At 36.4% G+C, this 21,959-nt stretch overlaps 1 protein-coding gene across 1 annotated transcript; it reads left to right on the top strand.

Annotated features, from left to right (window-relative positions):
- Positions 1 to 1,196: 1,196 nt before the first annotated feature.
- Positions 1,197 to 21,775, top strand: LOC132055810 (probable acyl-activating enzyme 17, peroxisomal). The gene is made up of 15 exons (XM_059447807.1): positions 1,197 to 1,519; positions 2,024 to 2,153; positions 2,275 to 2,525; positions 7,278 to 7,482; positions 8,561 to 8,601; positions 8,676 to 8,801; positions 13,833 to 13,906; positions 14,750 to 14,970; positions 15,521 to 15,615; positions 16,070 to 16,286; positions 17,978 to 18,103; positions 18,190 to 18,288; positions 18,754 to 18,966; positions 19,042 to 19,224; positions 21,612 to 21,775. The coding sequence occupies exons 1-14, from the start codon at positions 1,254 to 1,256 to the stop codon at positions 19,144 to 19,146; spliced, it is 2,169 nt and encodes a 722-aa protein (XP_059303790.1). The 5' UTR covers positions 1,197 to 1,253; the 3' UTR covers positions 19,147 to 19,224; positions 21,612 to 21,775.
- Positions 21,776 to 21,959: the final 184 nt, after the last annotated feature.

Here is a 21,959-nt window from a genome sequence, read left to right as displayed (position 1 = left end):
TGTTCAATTTGCTAACATCATTATCATTTTTTAATAAATATTCTTAATCTCTAACCAAACGCTATAAAACATTTTCCAACATTCTTTTCTTCTAAAAAGCAAATCAGAACTTTTCTTTTCAGAAAACGTTTCCGTCATACAGTACTACAGACATACAACATCAAAATGTTCTCGCCAAGCTAGCATATGTACTTAAAAAAGTAATTCACCTAAAAAATATCTTTTAACCATATATGGTACAAAGTTGAAGAGTCGACTCCAACAATTCATTTACATCCCACTTCCATAAACATACATTAGCCCCTGCTTGCTTACTTTTTTCATTCCATCAACTTACTTGAACGGGTGACAACCAGATTCACATGTACACAATACACATGAGAAAATGACCAAAATAGTACATTATCTTTGGGTTTGAACCTAAAATCATATATATTCTTTTACATGGAGCATTAATAGTCCATTATGTTTGCATAAGTGGTACACTTTTAGTCAACTCCCAAATATTTTGTTAAAAATTTAACGGAAAAAGGCAAAAATGCCCCTGAACTATTAGAAAAGATCTAAAAATACTCTTCATTAATCTATTTTGCTACCTCCTTTTTAGCTCATTTATGCCCTTTGACTTACGGTCAACACTAAATTTTTAAAAATAATTATTCAAATTACTCATGGCATTCTATTACTGGAAAATTGATTTTTCTTTAAAAAATCTGGATTTTTTTTTTAGAATCAGGAAAACTGATTTTTTAGAAAGAAAAAAAAACTAGAAAACTAGATTCTTGTAATTAAAATATCATCAAAAATGGTTTTTCTTTAAATCAGGAAAATTGATTTTTTTGTCCTAAAATTTTTAGATTTTCATGATAAATTATTTTTAGGACACTTTAAAAAAAAAAGAAAAGGAAAAAGTGTTTTTTCTTTTTCAAAATCTGGAAAAAATGATTTTTTTATAAAAAGTGTGAAAAAACCGTGTTTAAAAAGAAAAATCCAGAAAACTATTTTTTTTTTTAAATTTAGAAGAAAATTATGGAGTATTAGTTTTGCACATTTTACTTAAAAAATTTAGAAAATGAGACTAGTAATAAAATGTTATGTGTAATTTAAATAATTTTTTTATAAAAAATATAGCATTGATTGTTAGTCAAAGGATAGATGAATGATAATGTACTATTTTGGTCCTTTTCTACTGTACACATGTTAGCAGAGACGTTGAAACACTAAAACAGTGACTTTGTGAAACTCTTTCACTCATGGCAAATCTTCAAGATTACAAGCCTCTATACTCTATCACCGTCGAAGACATCCAGGCGTTAGGAATCTCCGGTACTGTTGCTACCCAACTCCACAGAAAGCTGAGGGAGATAGTTTCTACTTACGGAACTAACTCTATCAAGACATGGCAGCACATTTCCCAACATATTCTTACTCCTGACCTTCCTTTCTCCTTCCATCAGATGATGTACTATGGCTCTTACTTTCACTACGGACCTGACCCGCCTGCTTGGTTGCCTGACTCGTTAGTATTCTTCAACTCTGCAATATTACTACCTTCCTGTGTTTCAATTTATGTGTCTTAGTTACTCTTTGGACAGTCAAAAGGATATTTTCTTTGACTCTGATTTTTTCAGGTACTTTCTAAATATGTTGCATTGTTAACCATTGACTTATAGTATGAGTTCTTTTTATGCAGTTTCTAAATATATAAATTTTGGTGTAAAAAATTGAAGATTCTATATCCGAATTCACACCAAACATTAGTTAGTTTGACAAGCCACATAAATCGAAACAGAAGAGTACTATTAACTATAGTTAAGGAATTTGATGAAATAAGGTGAACAGTTAACAGTTGACAAATCTTCTTTTACTGCAAAAATAAAAAAATAAAAAAAATTGGAACTTGATTTGGGATATGCCCTCGTCTATTGTGAATTTGATGTTAATTGTGTTTGTGGGAAGTTGTTGAATGGTTATGTTTAGTTGTCCAATATTTGAGCTTATGATGTGTTGACTCCTGGCACAGGGAAGCTGCTAAGTTGACTAACATCGGTAAGTTATTGGAGCGGCGAGGAAAAGAGTTACTGGGTTCAAGTTATAAAGATCCTGTTTCAAGTTTCAGTGATTTTCAAGAATTTTCAGTCTCAAACTTGGAGGTACTTTTATGTTTTGCCCGCGCTACTTGACTTTAATTTCTTATTTGTGAATGAGTAAAAATTGATGCAGTGTCCTTTTTTCCCTCTTACTGGAAACTTTTCCGTATCAAACTCTTTGTAGGATTACTGGAAGATTGTATTCGAGGAAATGAATATTTCTTTCTCTGTTAATCCTGAATGTATTTTGCGTGAAACTCCATTGCACCCTGGTGGCCAGTGGCTTCCTGGAGCACGTTTAAATCCTGCAAAGAATTGCTTGAGGTTGAATGCAAAGAGGAGTTTAAGTGACATAGTTGTGATAACTCGCGATGAAGGAGATGATGAGGCACCTGTTACCAGATTGACCCTTGAGGAACTAAGATCAGCAGTATGGTACAATGGCTTTTCTTACTGTGAATTATAAATTGAGTTGTAGTAGGTTTCTCGATTTGATCTCAAGTCGGAATACTTTTGATCTCTGTAAAAATTCCATCATGTCTTTCTGCTGCATGACCTCAACTATCTCATTATTTGCATCATATAATAAAATGTTGGTTCTTTTATAAGTCATACATACTGCAAATTATGCTAACTATTTATGACTTTATGGTGACTCAACTCTAAGTCATGGCACATATCTGAAAAAGATGTTAAGATGTACTCTATAAACAAGATCCAATGGCATTAGCACTCCACTTCGAACAAGGAGGTTGCATTTTCAAGTCACCAGAGGAGTAAAGTGGGAAAAGGCCACTATTATCTTCTGCCTAGGCGGGGTGGGGGGGGGGTCGGTTCAGGGATGGGGGTTTAGGAGTTTACTCTATTAAATAAATGATGTACTCCCTCAACAAGTACAGTGTGAACCATTTACATTCCATGTGATGGGAAAATAGGGTGTCTCAGACTGTCAGTAATGTAGGATATATTGTGCACACAGATTGTGGAAAGAGACAATTAAAGAAACATAAATTTTGGGTCGGGAGGGTCCTTCTATAGGGGAGAGTATGTAGGTAGCCGACAATGGTGGCAATTTTTGTTTTTCTTTTTGGATATTACCTCTTAGCGTTGTAAAATCAAGGAGGCGGTGAAAACCAAATAATCAACTCTGTTAATTGATCAAAGGAGAGCAATTCACCCCCGGTACTTACTAAGAAGTTCAGATTTTTTTTTACTGGTATCTCAATGTTCATTTAATATATTTTCTAGTCTGCTTGTGAGATGGACTGGAATGAAAACCTGGAAAATTTAGCAGGGATTGCTGTGAGATGGTGTTGAAGACATATAAAAGAATACTTTATGTCACTTGAAAACGAAAGAATACTCTTACGGACCAATTTATTGGACTTCTAAGTTCTAACAAAGTTAACTCACCCATTGGCTTGGCTTATGTTAGAGTATCTAGTGAGTGAATCTTTTGCACATGCCAGCAGCACAACCAACTCACATCTTGTTAAGGTAGGTGATGGTTGGGGATAAGACTTTGGAAAGGTAACTGGGTAGTCTGTTGACCTTCGTGAATCTTTTAATTTCAGATGGTAGACTGGCTGCCAACCAGGAATGCGGGGGCATGGTCTAATAATGCCTCTGCTCTGTTAAATCTACCATGCATTATTATTGAATGGGTTGACTATGATTTCCTTTCTATATCAAATAAAGTCCGAGTCAACTGTTGCAAATGCTTTTCCATGTTTCCTTAATTCTTTATGGAAGGCACTTTTGAAGGAAGAAGTCGTATCATTTTGCACATTCCATTGGCTAGAGAAATGTGGCCTTTAAACATGTTGTGTTTGTATCCACTGGGTTATGCCTTCTAAATCCTTAGAGAAGTCCAACTCTGACATGGAAAGTTTGTGGGAAATAATGTGATACTGATTTGAGATATACTTCATGCTTGTTGTGAATAAAGAAGAGAAATTCGAGAATTTTGATGTTGGCCAATCTGATTTTCCCCAGAAAGGATAAATGCTACCTTCAATAATATGAAACCTATGTAGTGGCAACTTTCTTTTTCTTTTTTTACTGGAGATTTAGTACTTTTTTCACACACACACACACACACAAAATACTTAGCACTAGAAGGTGTAAGTAGAGCACGCATTGAGGATAAAATGAGTGAAGGTTGCTTGGGATGGTTTCCCAGACTCCACTTTGTGGGATTTCATTGGGTATGTTGTTTTGCTTGAGATGGTTTGGTCATGTCCTGCGTCAACTTACATATGCACCGATCCTGACGGTTTCAATATTTTTTTTTTTTTTTTCAAAGATGCTGGAGTACAGTGAAAGATGACATCTGGAGAACAGTGGAAGCTTTCTACCAAAAAGGTTCTTTTGTCAAGAGTTAAAATGCTACTTTTATTGCTCTAATACCAAAGAGGAACGATGAAAGATTTCAGGCCAATCAGCTTATTAGGAAGTGTTTATAAGATTATTGCAAAATTACTGGCAGAGAGGCTCAAACTGGTTATTGATAAGCTGATCTCACCAAATCAGAATGCCTTTATAAAAGGAAGACAAATCACAGATGCAGCTCTGATAGCCAATGAAAGTATTAAGCAGTTGATGAGATTAAAAAGGAGAGGAGTAGCTAAAAAGGAGAGGAGTAGCTTGCAAATTGGATCTTGAGAAGGCTAATGGTCATGTCTGCTTAATATACCGGAAAATATCAACTTTGGCGACAAATGGATTGAGTGGATTAATGCATTTCCACTGTCAGATTCTCTATTTTGATTAATGGAAATCCACATGGGTTCTTTAAATCTCAAAGAGGGCTAAGGCAAGGGGATCCACTATCTCCCTATCTATTTATGTTGCTAAGGAAGTCCTTAGCATGATGATAAAGAGGGCCGAAAGATTGGGCTGGATAAAAAGAATGAGTTTTGGAGGAATTGGTAGTGAAAGTGTGACAATTCTCATATTCTTTATGCGGATGATACACTTCTTTTGTGTGAAGCAGAAAAAGAACAATTGCTTTATCTAAGAGGGATTCTTTTAGCTTTTGAAGCAGTCACTGGTTTAAAAATTAACTTGGCAAAGAGTAGTATTTTCAGCATCAGTATTGATGAATGCATATAGGAATTAGCTGATATCCCGGGATGCAAGGTAGAAAAATTTCCCACTAGGGGCAACAAGAAATGATCGAAGTATCTGGCAAGGTGTTCTGGATAGATTTGCTAACAAACGCATTCCATGGAAGAAACAATATTGTCTATTGGGTGGTTTGTTTGTTGGGGGGGGGGGGGGGGGGGTTTCAGGCTTACTCTTATTAACAGTGTATTAGATGGTATGCCTACTTATCTAATGTCCTTGTTTACAATGCCAGCTTCAGTGGAGAAAAAAATGAATTCATTGAGGAATAAGTTTTTATGGGATGGTTGTGAAGGCAAGAAAAGAATACATCTGGTTAAGTGGCAGGTGGTATTGAGGGTAAGAAATTTGAAATTACATAATAAAAGTCTGCTTCTTGAATGGCTTTGGAGATATCACATGGGTGACAATGAAATCTGGAAGGAGTTGATAAATGCTATCCATGGAAAAGAGGAAGGGTGGAGAAATATTAAAGGGGGAATTTGGAAGAGCATAAGTAAACTTTGTGGAGTGTTCAACCAGCTTACCAGATTGGAGGTGGGTAATGGAGCCAAAATTAGATTCTGGACAGACTTGTGGACTGGAGATGAGTGCTTGAAAGATAGATTTCCTAACTTGTTCAGTTGTTCAACAAATAAGGAAGGTACTGTTGTTGATTTTCATACAAATACTGGTTGGCAAATTGATTTAAGGAGAAATTTAAATGATGGGGAAATAGGGTATTTCTGTCAGTTTCTTCAACAACTTGAATCAGTTTCTGTTGATCATAATAGAATGGATTCTCTGATTTGGTTAGGAAGCAAGGATAATAAATTTTCAGTTAAGAGTTGCTATAGATTTTTGATGAAGCAGTCAGGACATTGGGAAGGTTTTTGGCCATGGAAGATGATATGGAAGACAAAAGCTCCTGTTAAGGTAGCAGCTTGTTTTGGGTGGATAACTACTTGGAGGCATGCTTAACTTAAATAGTTTGCAGAAGAAAGGTTTTGTCCTATGCAGCAGATGTTATTTTTGTCAAGAAAATCAGAAGTCAGTTGAGCACTTATTTCTTCACTTTAGATTTGCGAGACAATGCTGGGACTTATTTTTGTGAATTAGAGGTATTAGTTGGGTGATCCTCACAGTGTAAGAGGTCTACTGGAAAGTTGGCAGCGGCCGGTGGTACCTAAAGAGATATGGAGGTCTAATGGAAAGTTGGCAGCGGCAGGTGGTACCTAAAGAGATATGGAGGACTGTTCCATTGTGCACTTTCTGGACAATTTGGCTGGAGAGGAACAAGGCTTGTTTTGAAGGGCAAAAAGTTTTGATTTCTAGAATTAAGAATAGATGCTTACAAAATTTGTACTTCGGGTGTAAAAGTAGCCTTGTAGTGAGTCCGAATCAGTAGTTGGATTTCTTAAATTTGTTAGGAAAGTGAGTGGAGTAGGCTGCCTTCCTAGACTTGTTAGGTAGGAAATTGTCGTAGGCTGCCTGCTTCATTTTCTGTTTGTTTGCTCTTTTCTCTACCTTCTTGGTACTGTTTATTAAAACTTTTACCTTATCCAAAAAAATACATATGCAACGGTCTGTAGGTGTGAAACCATGGTGAGTGAAGGTGTTAAAAGGATACTAGGTAGATCTGAAATCACATGGAAGGAAGTTGTCTTGGAAAGACCTATAATTTCTTGGAACTAGTGCATATTATCTAAATATTGAGCAGAATGGGAGAAAAAGATTCATGTAGGTGATATCTACTAATTGGGAATAGGTTTTAATCTTGTTAGCATGTTGATTTGAACCTATTGCTTTCTAGAAGTATTTTGACCTTACCATAGATTTATATGCCAGTAAAAATATAGAGAACTTTTAATATTATTATTGTTATTATTATTACAATTACTATTATTCATGTATATTTAACTTATTTTCTCACTTCTATTTTTGTTTGATTTATGATGATAATATGAGTTGAACTTAAATGGAGAAACATGGTCTTTGGACCGAGAAGTAGTTGTTGTTGTGTGCATAATCTGTTGCTATGATTTATGAATATTAATTGTAAAACTCTTATTAAAATCACAGGAGAGTCGCATATTCCATTGATACACTGGGATTGGAAAAAGGATCTGCAATTGCCATAGATATGCCAATGGATGTCAATTCTGTGGTGATCTACTTGGCCATCGTTATTGCGGGTTATATGGTTGTCTCAATTGCTGACAGTTTAGCTCCAACTGAAATCTCAACGAGGCTCATGATATCAAAAGCAAAGGCTATTTTCACTCAGGTTGATCCCATTACTCCTCCTCTGGAAATAAACAAAATTATGTGACTGAATATTGTTCTCGATTTCAAGTAATAACCAGAACTATTTTTGCTGACGTATCTAGCAGTGTTTTCATGTTGGAATGCATATAATACTGGCTAGATCAAAACTGTTCAGTCATATGCAACCTAGAAGAGAAGCTCAAGTTGACATATTGTAAGCAAGTATTTTTGGGTAGGAAGATAAACGTTCTGCAAGCGATTTGGTCTACTGATTTCTTGATAGAATAACTAGAGCGACAGTAACTAAAACTAGTTGAGGTTCCTTCCATAACTGGACCATACCAGCACCCACTGCCACCTAACAGAAAAGGAAGAAGCAATTAGTCGTTTTAATATTCCTACTTGGCACCGAAGTTCTTATAGTTGGATTTGATTCATGAATGATGATAATAAGATGTATGGAATATTTTGCTGGTCTTCATGTTAGATTAAACTTGCTAGGCTCTTGGAAAGTTATTGCTAAGTTGACGAAGTGGCAAAAACAACCAATTTCTGTTCTTTTTTGAATAATTAATTGGTGATAAATGCATTACCTATGAGAGTGCTAAATTGTTTGTGGCTTTGAGAAAGTCAAGAGATGAATTACCAAGTATAGCTAGTGACAATTTATCTTGGATGCACTTTTTAGAATTAAAAGGTATTCTGTGTAACCTAACCTTCCGGGGGTGTCAGCTTTGTAGATCTGAACTACTGGACGTCTTACAAAGAACCTATAGTTAATGGTTGATTCCTCTTTCAAGAGTTTCCAGTGAAAACATACAGAGATTAAATTCCATGCTATGGTGAAAATTGGGAATTGATTAATGCCCTGGTACTTCATTTGGGAAAAAGAATAATGTGGACTAATACTCATATGCTCCGTGACCCATTCCATGAACCATATCACCTTCAGAGATTGTTTGAATTCATCTTGAAGGCTATCCTTATCCTTTGGAATTCTGACGGGAGTTTAAGTCTCTGATTCTTTGTGTTTGATCTCTGTCTCACACTCACTCTCACACCCGGGCTAATACTGTTTTGGTTGACTATATTCCTAGGATTTCATTAGCCGTGGTGGCAAAAAACTACCATTGTACAGGTGATCTCCTAGCCTTGTGTCATTTTGTTCTATTTATTCGTTTCACCTTCCTAACATACATTTCAAACCTGCAGTAAAGTGATTGATGCTCAATCACCAATGGCGATTGTAATCCCCTGTAGAAGCTCCACCTTGAGCATGAAATTGCGTGATGGTGACATTTCATGGCATGAATTCCTAGAAAGAGTAGACAAATCTAAGTAAGCACTCCTCTTTCTGATGTCATTTCATGGATTTAATTCCCTCCTTTTGATGGCTAAAGTTGGATTTTGCTTCATTAATGATTTACTTTATCTTGCTGTTCCATGCTGACACAAACAATGAGCTAGACCTAGGTGCTTTGTTAAAATCAACTTTTGTAATCCTTTAGAGACACAAAATTGTAAGACTTTTGGTGTACAAGTACATTGAGATTCATCTTTCTTTAGATCCGTGCTGTTACTGTTAACAGTGACTATTTCCTGAATATGCACATGTACCTGCAGTATGGAGTTCATGAAACTTGCTGCTATAATTTCACTCTCCTTATCTTTTTTCTGGCGTAATGTAATGTGACCCAGGGGCTTATGTTATACACAATCTTGTTCTAAGTTGGTTTCTGTTAACACATGAAACCATTCATCTCATCTTACTGCGAGTTTATTACCAGTTTTGCATGAAGTATAGACATTATTACCAATTAGGTGCTGATTTAAGTGAATAATCGTAGTAATATTTGTGATACTAGTAAGTAGTAATATTTGTGATACTAGTAAATAGTAAACAATAATAGAAGAAAAGTTGCTGGGATTTGAGACAACCTTTGATCTTTTGCTTGAGTTTAATTCTTGGAGGATGACCGTAATTGCTAAAAAGTGAGAGTTCAATGCCTTATCCTTTCATAAACGTCTGCTGTTGTCCCTCATGATTCTCTCCTGTATAACATTCCATTCAGCTTCGACACACCATCATTTCTATAGCTTATAGAGACGTTACATTTCAAATCTGAAGGATTCGAGATCTCATCTTTGATAATATTGTTAGTAGAGTAGAATACAATGTTTAGAAGGAATTATTTGTGCACTTGATGTGTATCAAAGGGGGAGGACTTGATGTGACTACTATTAGACCTCCAATACCGAGAGACTCTCCCACCATAATGAGCGGATAACCCGTTTCCTTGCCTTCTATAGAGACATTTCCCCTTTCTGTTACTTGGTTTATGACTCCGTTTTCTAGCTTGATGCCAGTCTAATGAGAATTTCAATTTTCTTTCAACCTTGCCGTTCATCGGATAGGTTACTCCATTGGCACTAATTATGTGTGTACTTTGGAATACCATCAATCAATTTAGTGAAACTTATACTCATCTAGTTTGATTTGCCTTACTTCCTCTCAGTTTTGTGCCATTAAGAATTATGCGTAATTACATTACTTATTTTGTTTTGGATATATTATTAATGCAGAAGTCGTATAATATCTACTTAAACACTTTATAAAGGCCAAGCGCTGTTGGGAATTATTACATGGAAATTTAGGAATGTGCACTTGCACAATTAAGATTAGTTCTTCCAGAAACATCACAGATAGGGAGAAGTATGTAAATTCTTTGAATCTATCTTACAATCAACTAGATAGTGATGAAGCAAGGAGGTTATATCTACAATCCACATTGTTGTTAATTTCTAGAAGATTATACCTCTTGGAAGTCTTGCAGTCTTGCTAGACAAGGAATGAGTCTGAGAATGTTTAAACGCATTAATAGTCTTCAAGAAGCTAGAATAAGGGTGAAATTCTTGGTTGATAAGCTTAAAATTGTTTCATGCTACTAGAGGAAAAGGATGATAATTCGGTTACAATGTGTGATGTTCGTCGAGATCTAATCATATATATTACATCCATAGACAATATTTTTGTGATAAAGCATGAGTTGATATCTATAACAGTGGCCAAGAATTTTTGTTTTTGATAAAGTAATAAATTTCATTAAAGGAAGGAGCCCGTATACAAGAAGTATTATGAGGATTCATCATGAATTGACAAGTTTTACAACGGCTGCCAGCCTCCCACCACCCTCCTCCTTTATCCGGGCTTGGGACCGGCAATGTAAGCTAACTCACATAGGCAGAGTTCCCCATATACAAGAAGTATACCAAAGAATAGAAAACCTTAAAAAAAGACATGGTTTTCTACGAATGACATCCATCTATACCTATAGATACCTCGTGGGTGCACCAAAAGGATATAAGAGAAAAGAGGCTATTCCTCAAATGTACATATCTTTCTCTACTCCCTCAAAAGCTCTCTTTTCATCCATCCATACGATCCACAAAAGTGCTAGAGGAACGACATCGCATACCCTGCATCTTCTCTTCCATCTTCTAAAATCCCAGCTAAACAATGTTTCTTTCAAGGTGCCCGACATCATCCACTTACGTCCGAACCATCTCAGAATTTCCCACCATAAACAATATGCTATCCGACAATGTAAAAGGAGGTGATTCAGTGTCTTCTCCTGATTTTTTTACACATGAAGGACCAATTAATACAAGTAATGTTCCCCTTCCTCAAATTTTCCGCCGTCAGGATCACCCCCCTCACAGCTAGCCAAGTGGAGCGACAGATCTTTCTTGGTGCCCTAGGTATCCATACTGAAATATGTGGAAAAACAGACTCCCCTCTAATAAAAAACTTCTCATAGAAGGACTTAATAGAAAATACGACATTTCCCCCACCCCAGGCGATGATGATATTTAAGAGGAAAAAAAAAAAAAAAAAACCAACAACATACCAGTGTATTCCCACAAGTGGGGTATGGGGAGGGTAGAGTGTACGCAGACCTTATCTCTACCTTGGGAGGTAGGGAGGCTATTTCCGAAAGACCCTCAGCTCAAGAGAAAGCAGGACAAAAGAGTTGGGCAAGAGTTGATGAAAGTAAAAGAGTCGCGGCAAAACAATACAAATAAGCAATATGATAAGCAGTATGAGGATAAGTGACAATAAATGCAGCAATCTAATACGGTAATCAAAGTACAAGAGACAACAGAAAGTAACAGGAAATCAAAAGGCAAGGAACTACAAAAATAATACTACGCCTACTAGTACGGAACGGATACACCGGACAACGCCGCACTACCTACTAACCTTCTACCCTAATCCGCGTCCTTCACAACCCCCTATCTAAGGTCATATCCTCGATAAGCTGTAACTGTGCCATGTCCTGGCTAATTACTTCTCCCCAATACTTCTTCGGCCTACCTCTACTTCTCCTGAAACCATCCATAGCCAACCTCCTCACTGGGGCCTCCGTGCATCTCATCTGTACATGTCCGAACCATCTCAGCCTCGCTTCCCGCATCTTGTCCTCCACCGAGGCCACTCCTACCCTGTCACGGATAACTTCATTTCTAATCCTATACTTCCTAGTATGCCCACACATCCATCGTAACGTTCATCTTTTGGACGAGAGATTTCTTGACTGGCCAGCATTCCGCCCCATATAATAAAGTAGGTCTAACTATCACTCTGTAGAACTTTCCTTTAAGCTTTGGAGACACCTTCTTATCACACAAGACTCCGAAGGCGAGCCTCTATTTCATCCACCTTGCCCCAATACGGTGTGTGACGACATAATCAATCTCCCCATTTTCTTGGATAATGGACCCAAGATACTTAATACTTCCTCTCTTTTGGATGGCCTGCGTCTCCAGCCTCACCTCCACGCCCTCCTCATGCGCTACGCCACTGAACTGGCACTCCAAGTACTCCGTCTTGGTTCTGCTCAACTTGAACCCCTTGGACTCCAGGGTCTGTCTCCAAACCTCTAGCTTCGCATTAACTCCTTCGCGGGTCTCTTCAATCAAAACTATGTCGTCTGCAAATAACATACACCATGGCACCTCACCTTGGATCTTCCGCGTCAGTTCATCAATCACTAAAGCAAATAAAAACGAGTTAACAGCTGATCCCTGATGCAACCCATCACAACTGGAAAGTGCTCCGAGTCTCCTCCCGCTGTCCTTACCCGGGTCTTGGCTCCATCGTACATGTCCTTAATCTCCCTAGTATACGCCACCGGTACGCCTTTAGCCTCCAAGCATCTCCATAAAATCTCCCTTGGGACTTTGTCATATGCCTTTTCCAGGTCGATGAACACCATGTGAAGATCCTTCTTCCTCTCCCTGTACTGCTCCACCAGCCTCGTAACAAAATGTATAGAGCGTTTTGACATGAATCCAAACTGGTTTTCGGAAATAGACACGCCCTTCCTTACCCGCAACTCCACCACCCTCTCCCACACTTTCATAGGGTGGGTTAGCAGCTCGATACCCCTATAGTTGTTGCAACACTGAATGTCACCTTTGTTCATGACTATCCGTAGTATTTTTTTTTTTTGAGAAGCAATTCGACCAAGTTTTAAATTCTTCAGCCTCCTAGTCTTGCTAGTTTCTCCTAAAATCAAACCCCAGTGCACTTTTCCCCCATTTATACTCCATAACCGTTGGATCTTGCATCTTTTTTGGCAAGAATTTCTATACAAGTTAGGAAATGTGATTCTCAAATGTTGTTTTCGCACACTTATGAGTTATGTCCACAAAATCCCACTCACCCTGAATGATATGTTCTCAGTGAACTCTTTTCACCCCTTTAAGATATTCCTCCATAGCCCGCATCCATAGGGAAGTGAAGACATTTTTAGCCCTCCACCCCCTTCCAATTTGCTTGGGACTGAGGCACAGTTGTTGTACTTTCAATTGACTTATAGATCATCAGAAATCACTGCAGAGCCATCAGCAGCAATACACCAGAATAGCTTCACTCCACCGTCTGAACCTGCAATCTTACAATAGCTGCAGCCTGCAGAATTAAATAAAAAAGAATTAGTCCAGTTTTACTATCATAGATAACAAAGGCCAAAAGGAAATCCAGCTTCACTATCACAGATAACCAATACAGATCCAGCTTGACTGTACTGCTTTTGTACCTTCCTGACTTTATTTCAGATTCTGAATGTTGATGCGTATGCCAAGAGGACTTCCAAATTGGGAAGCATTATGATAGTCCTTTACCCGAATTGAGGTTTCGTTTACAAACCTATTCTTCCTCAATCCTGGTAATAGGATCTTTTACCATCTAAGCCACTACCTTGACTCATGTTATAATCATTAACTATGTTTTTCTCATTCTACACTAGCTAAAAATAGCTCTGGCGCTGGAATAAATAGTTGTTGATCTCTCTCTTTAAATATCAGGGAGGTTGAGTATATTGGGGTGGAACTACCTGTTGAAGCATTCACAAATATCCTTTTCTCTTCTGGCACGACAGGTATTTTGATATGTTGCAAGTATTCTGTCTTATTCACTTACTCTATGTTCTGGTGCCAAAATTTTCTCGAAATTCAGTGACCGTTTAAAATTAGTTTATGGTTCCGTTGTTAGTGACTTAATGTATCATTTATTTCTATCGTGGAACGAAAGGAGGACCCTTTTACCTTATCAATAATATCTTGCTTGAATAGAATCAAATAGGACTTTAACGGGTAGTAATGTTGGCTAGGGGACACATAGTATCAGCTTAAACTCCATTGAAGTCTAATAAATTCACAAGGACTAATAGCTGGAACTAATAAAAGAGCTCCTATCTATCAACAACTAAAGAAGTCACATGTCCTGATGCAAACAGGTATGGGAACCTAGAATTACCATAGGATGATTAGCAATAACCGAGTAGAAGTACCTCACAAAGAGAGTAGGAAAGAGCAAGTGACGAAATAGTTAAGCATAGACTCATTTAGAAGACACTCAATAAAAGGCCTGCATCTTGGCCCGGTCCTTAGGTCCAGCTAGCTCTTTCAGGCAGTTGGCCAACCCCTTTGGCTTGGAAAGAAAATTCACTTCCTCCAGGACCTCGAGAAAGATTGCGCGTTTTCCCATCTTATAGCAAGAAGAGGACCCATTTTTTTCTCCCACATTTAGTGAAGAACTTTTCATGAGAATTACGGGAAAAGATTTCAGTATTTTTCTAGTGTTCTTGTGTAATTCATTTTAAGTATCGGTATGAGAATAATGTAAAAACTGCTTAGTCGACTCATTCATGAAGGATTAAGAAAAAATTTGTAGAGTAGAACCACTAATATTATTGCATTTACTCTCTATAAATGTGTTTTAGGGGAACCAAAGGCGATTCCATGGACTGCGACTACACCCCTTAGGGCGGCTGCTGATGGATGGTCCCACTTGAACATTGGCAAAGGTGATGTGGTGGCCTGGCCCACTAATCTTGGATGGATGTTGGGACCTTTGCTAATTTACTGCACTCTGCTGAATGGAGCAACCATGGCCTTATACAATGGGTCCCCCCTTGGTTCTGGCTTTGCCAAGTTTGTGCAGGTGTGATGCAATCTAACACTGTAGACCCATTTCAAATACCAAATCAATAGTGGTCGATGTTGATGATGATAAACAACTTTGATTTGTAAAACAAAAGTTTTATGAATCTGACTAGTTGCATACCTGATTGGTCTTACGTAAAGCAAGGAACTCTCTGAATACCGCTCAATACTTCAAGCTAGGTGATTAGGGGACTTGTGCAAACTTGAGGTGGCACGCTTGCTGGACCAAGTAGACATAACAGCATATCTAAGCATTTATGCCCATACACCCTAGGACCAACTATGTAATTAGTAGTAGTATTTCGGACATCTTTTTTTTTTAATCTAATACTATCAATTATTTAACTTGAGATTTCTGAAGGCTACAATACCATCTCAAATGACTTCAGATTGAAAATTTGGTTTTAGTGTGTACAAGCTCATTCTCCAGACCCCACTTTGTGGGATTACACTGGGTATGTTGTTGTTGTGTACAAGCTCACTTCTCTTCTCTTGACATTTTCCCATTCATGATTTCTACCATCTAAAATCCTCAAGAACTTGGCTAGGATGCTAAAGTAACTATGCTTGGCGTGGTCCCAAGTATTGTGAGGACATGGAAATCCACAAATTGCGCTGCTGGTCATGATTGGTCATCCATACGGTAATTCTACTTAAGCCTCTTCGAAACAGTTAGGGTATTATAGAGACACTATTGTTAATGAAAAATTATGTGTTATTTTGTTTCCTTTTCTTTTACTCCCTCCGGATCAAAAAGAGTGTCCACTTATCAAATCAAGAAAGAATTAACTTATTTTTTCAGATTTGCCCCTATTAAGTGTTATGTGATCAAATCCCAATACCTATTTAATTAGGAGCAGTTTAGTCAAATTACCTATTTGTGTCTAGGAGTGCAAATGGCTAAGTGGACACTGTTTTTGATCCGGAGGGAGTAACTCCTAGTCATCCATGCGAACACTTTTATTTGGTCTTGGGTGTTTCTATTTTTGATATGAGTTCTTTAGAATTATATTTGATTCTGTAATCCATGTTGAAACTTGAAACGTTTAGCTTTTTCCAACCTTTTTCTAGCTTGATTTAGTTATTTTTTATGGCAGTCACTTTGCCTCCACCGGTGAAGCATCTGGTGTGGATGAATCCCTTTGGCTGATGGGAAGAGCTCATTACAAGCCTGTAATAGAGATCTGTGGTGGGACAGAAATTGGTGGTGGATTCATTGCTGGTTCGTTGTTGCAACCACAATCTTTATCTGCTTTTAGCACAGCAGCTATGGGTTGTAGTCTATTTATTCTTGGCGAAGACGGGTCCCCTAGAGTAAGTATTTTTCAGGTTCCTCAAACAACAAATGGTGCAAGAGTTCATGAGCACCGACCAGTTCTTTCCTAATGATGCAAACACTGCAGCTCTTATGTAGGAGTCCCTTAACATTCTAATGCATTAGTTCTTGGTAAATTTCAACTTTTGCATATGCGCATCTTGGGCCTCTTCCTCTAAGTATCATTTTTATTCCTGGGATCTGTCTATGTCTAGCATACTTGGATGTATTATTGAAGTCAGAAACTTTGGAATCAGAAAACTTAATATGTTATTGCATAATGTGCCATGTAGGATAACCAACAAATAGTCCCCTGCTCTTACATAGGAGAGAAATATTCCATTGCATCTATCTGCTGTTAAGATGTTATTAAAAATGCTCTGGAAGTACATTGATCTGCCTCTTTATGTTTGTCATGCATGCTTCTCATATGGCAAGTGTATTGAGCGGAGTATCCTTTCAAGTTAGGAAGTCAAAGAGCCTAGGAAGTAATAATATATTGTAACAATCTGGCAGTCGGAGTTGGATAACGAAAATGGTTTAGAAGGGAATATTCTAAGGTGGTGTTTCTGGTTTTTAGGTTTGTGGTTTACATGTTATCTTTATCAAAAAGCAGCTTTTTCCCCAGTCAATTAAGTGGAGAACTTCCAATTTTAGCTAATATTCTGGGTTGCAGGTTTGAAAGATTTCCCATAACATCTCTTAGGTTGCCACGAGTAAAAGTCAAGCAATTTACATTATCGCAGGGGTAGTTGAAAATTGAGATGAGGTTCGCCACATGACAAAAATCAATAGTTATACCTGGAAGGGAGACTCACACTCATGAACAGTGTGTTGGATGAAAGCGCCTCATACTATATGTCGTTAAGAGAAATTACTCATGGCCAGGGAATTCTGGATGGAGTAATAATGAAGTCATCAGCACTAAATATGGTCTGGCAGATAAGAAAGCACTGGAAGTATTTCAATTTATAATTCAAATAGCTGTGGGATATGGGAGAAAGATTAGGATGTGACAATAGAAATAGAGTGAATAGGAGTGTTTTCCAGATCTTTCACCCCTTGTTATGGATCAGGAACAACTGGTGCTGAATGTAGAGCTGGAGACAGGTGGAAAATGAACATCAGGAAAAATTATTTTGATTGGGGGATGGACAAAGCTGGTCAACACCTATGGAGAATTTATAATTGAAGGACTTGGACAGGACAGCGGACCTGATTCCTTTAGTGGAAATCAAACAAAATAGTATCTTCTTTGTTAAATCCTGTTAGAACACTTTTAGCACAGTGGAAAACATGAAAAAGGATCAGCCATGGGTGAAATATTGTAGGAAAGAGGAAAGGGTTGCAGGAATTGGGTAGGATTCTATTATGCAAACTGCAGCGAAGTGATCTGTATTGTCTTTTTCTCTTGCAGGGAACGGAGGGAGGAGGTGTGTTGGTTGAGGGTTGTAAAGAAAGAGAGGGCCTTTTTATTCATAATATGGTGCCGTAAGTACATTTTGAGTAGGAAAACTTCAAACTTTACCTAGATGCTCTTTTCATGGTTGCGTACAGGGTTATAGCCAATAGGGGATAAGCAGGTTCGTAAGGGCAATTGATGGTTGCTAAATGAAAAGCCAAAAATTTATATTGTAGTTTAAATATTGTATTTGATACATTTTAAGTAATTCTTTAACTTTAATTGTAGCCATTTGATTTTCCTGGGGTTGGTGAATTGGCCCTTGGTCCCCTTCTATTTGAGGCATCAAACATATTGCTGAATGCTGACCACTATGGTATATACTTCAAAGGAATGCCTGTTTGGAATGGACAGGTTAGCTAGTTATTATTTCTGATTCTACCTTGGTACCTTGTTCTTTTTCTAGATAAGTACTTAATGCATTACTTATCACCTAGCAGGTTCTGAGAAGACATGGAGATGTATTTGAGCGTACTTCTAGAGGTTATTATCGTGCACATGGCCGTGCAGATGACACCATGAATCTGGGTGGTGTGAAGGTCTGACCTTTACCTTGTATTGTTACTAACAAAATTTTGTATTAGGGTCTCTTTGGTCTAAGACTTCATTTGATAAAAAATTATTACTTGAGACTACATCTTATCAAATTTTCAATTAAATCCTACTTATCATAAGTGATGTCTGCTCCATAGATTTTTTTTTTTTTTTTAAAAAAAAAAAAAAAAAAAACTTTTATCTTATTTATCGCAAATTGTTTCTTTGAGACTGCTTATTCTCAAAGAATATTCAGAAACGGGTTATTTATATATCAAATCAATTTAAATAATCATAACAAGTGGTCCTTGGCCCCCTACATCTATTTGTTCTTTGTAACTTTTGTGTATTTATGAGCGCGGGTTCTCTCTTCTAGCTTGTCAACTGTATTAGCCTATTAGTTGCAGACAAATTATGTATTTTTTCTCTTACCCGTAACAGAAACAGAAACTTGTGATTCCTTCTACCAGGTAAGTTCAGTGGAGATTGAGAAAGTTTGTAATGCAGTTGACGGAAGTATCCTCGAGACAGCAGCTGTTGGGGTGCCACCTCCTGGAGGTGGCCCTGATAAGTTGGTTATAGCCGTTGTATTTAAGGATTCTGAAGGGTCAAAGCACAGCACGAATCTACTGAAAGTTTCTTTCAATTCAGCTTTGCAGAAGAAACTGAATCCTTTATTCAAGGTATGCATATAATATTCAGCTTTGGCAATGCTAAGTCTGGAGCTTTGTTTCCTTATCAGGTCTAAAATGTTGCAGGTTTCACATATTGTTGCCCTTCCTTCCCTTCCAAGAACAGCAACAAATAAGATCATGAGAAGAGTTTTGAGACAGCAATTTTCTCAAATTGGCTCTAAACTGTGATCCACGAAAATGTAGGACCTGTTCTTGGTGCAACTTGTAATTGTAGATTATGATTATGCCCGTTCTGGCTATGAGAAATGAGAATAAAGAAGTATTTCAACAATTATGCAATAATGATAGAATGTCTGATTTAATATGTGGATTATATCTAGTTATAGGGTAAGTTCACAAATGGGCGCCCCCCCTCCTCCCTCACCCCCCCCCAACTACAACCTTACAATTTTATTTTATTTTGGAAATAGCCTCAGCTTCAGAAAAATTGCTAGCAAAGCTTTTGTTGCTTATCGGGCATAAGTTTTGGACGTAAATTAGCTTTGCCTATAAGGCAGAAGTTCAAAATATTTCAAGATAGTGAACTTGTTCAATTGATCACAAGTTCTGCCTTATAGGCAAACACTAGAAATTAGAGCGATTATTTTCAAATTATGGTCGTTTTTTAATGATTTTGTTAAATTGCGGGGACAAAATTCAAAAACGGACACTTTTGGGTACATCATTTCACGTCTAGTTCCTTTTGCATGATTCACGGTTTTACTATTGTACTTAATTAGCTTTTAGAGTCAAATTTGACCATCCTTTCACCAAACTAATTGCAAAAATAGCCCAAATTTCTAACGTTGAAGCTTCAAAGTGATGTCTGAGTTCTATAGTGCAAAAGTTGGCAAAAACTTGCTCTCTAGTAGGCGTTGGATATGTGATTTCATCTCATGAGATGAAATTTCAAATCATCTAAAAAAACATGATTTGGGATTCTAAAATTTTTATATGTAAAATTTGGCCCATAAGTTTATATTTTATAAAAAAAGACCTATAAATTGATAGATATTTTTAATAATTACTCTCACTAATCATTTACTAACATCATTAACTTCTACCAACTGTTATTTATGTTCGTACCATATGGGAGGATTATATTAAAGAGTAATTGCATTACTATTTATGTTAAATTTTCCTTTTTATTGAACTAAAGTTTGATCAATTGATGTTGTATTTTTTTAGAAAGGTCTTCTAGTAATGTATTAATTTTGTTCTGAACTATGACTTGCTCATTTGGTAAGATTGTATAAGAATTGAGAAAGTTTTGATAGTTTTTATAACTTGTGGGGTTTTTATGTCTATAAGATAAAATACAACTTAAGAAATTCAAATTGCATGTCCAAACATGATTTCATCTCATGGTTTTAATTCATGATTTCAAATCATATCCAAACGGCTCCTTAGAGTGCAAAAAATTCAAAGGAACATATAGTATTTCTTTTTCTTCAAATGTTTTTCAGAAAATCTGTTTGATTATAGATTATATAAATTGTTTCACTCCAAACTTGAAAACCGAAAAAAAAAAAAAAAAAAAAAAAAAAGTTTCCTCACAAAAATTCAATATTTTTCCAAGTAAAATTTATTTTAACTTTCAAATATACTTTTTTAACTTAACTTTATTATTTTTTCTCATATATCGCTCAATTCATGTTCAAAGGTTTACTTGAAATAATTCAGTCTAAATATTTTAATCATACACTATATATAAAGTTGAGAGTCAAATTCAACAATTCATTGTACACCTACTTTTATAAACACACATTAGCTGAAAAACTTTATTACGTAATCCCTTTGTTTACTTTTACTTGTTTACTATTTTGTCTTTGAACATTCTTTAAAAATTAATAAATGAAATATATATTTTATCATAATATTCATAGTAATTGGTGCATAGTCTCAATAGACTTGAAAAATAATTTGGAAATGAATAATTAATGTAAGGATAAAATAAGAAAAATGTTGATCTTTTTCTTAATATTCTAAAGTAGACAGATAAAAGTGAAAATATTAATGTAAGGATAAAACAAGAAAAAAGTTGGTCTTTATTTATATTACCATCCGGATCTATAATTTGACTTTTATAGTAAATTCCTAATTCCAGTTCTCAAACACTACACCCTTATTCTCTCCTTCCTTTTTCCTTAGAAAACGATAATCGACCTTTGTTTCCTCCAGCGGTGAGGACCACTAGATCCATCACCACTGGAAAAGACCTAACCAGTCCGTCAACTCATCCAAACAACCTAGAACCACCATCGACGCAGTCTTCCATCAATACCCTAAAAATTGCACCGAACAACTATTTTGATAGAATCAAATTACAATTCAAAACTAGACTTTTTTTTACAATCAATTGGTTGACGTTGACTCATCCATATCTCCAACGTTCAGTCGAACAATTTAAAGTAAATTCAACGCAAAGAATAATCTAATTTTCTTAAATGGAATTCTTCATTCGCTTGTATTTCTGTATTCTGAATGAGAAAACCAGGTATTTGAATACACGCCAAAATAGTTTAAAAATAGCTACAGATTGTAAATTAAAAAATAAAAGTTACGGTTGATTATAAGCCTAGAAACTATAACTATTTACGTGATTTACCCTTTTTTTTTTCTCCAAAAAGCAAATCAAAACTTCTTTTCAGAAAACATTTCAGTCATACTACAGACATATAACATCAAGATATTCTCGCCAAGCTATCATATTATAAAGATACTTAAAAAAGTAATTCACCTAAAAATATCTTTTAACCATAAATGATACTCTATTCACTTTTACTTGTCCATTATATTAGAAATAGTTTTTATTTTTACTTATCACTTTTAGCATATCAAGAGAAGACAGTTTCTTTTTTTCTGTTTTACCCATAGTATTAATTACTCATTTCAAATTATTTTTCAAGTCTATTAAAATTATGCACCAATTAATATGTGTATCATGATAAATTATATGCTTTGAATGGAGGCAGTACTTATAAAGTTGAGAGTCAAATCCA

The sequence above is a fragment of the Lycium ferocissimum genome, chromosome 5 (assembly GCF_029784015.1).
Source record: "Lycium ferocissimum isolate CSIRO_LF1 chromosome 5, AGI_CSIRO_Lferr_CH_V1, whole genome shotgun sequence".
Lineage (NCBI taxonomy): Eukaryota > Viridiplantae > Streptophyta > Magnoliopsida > Solanales > Solanaceae > Lycium > Lycium ferocissimum.
The sequence above is the reverse complement of the archived record's forward strand: the minus strand, read 5'-3'. Positions and strand labels throughout refer to the sequence as shown.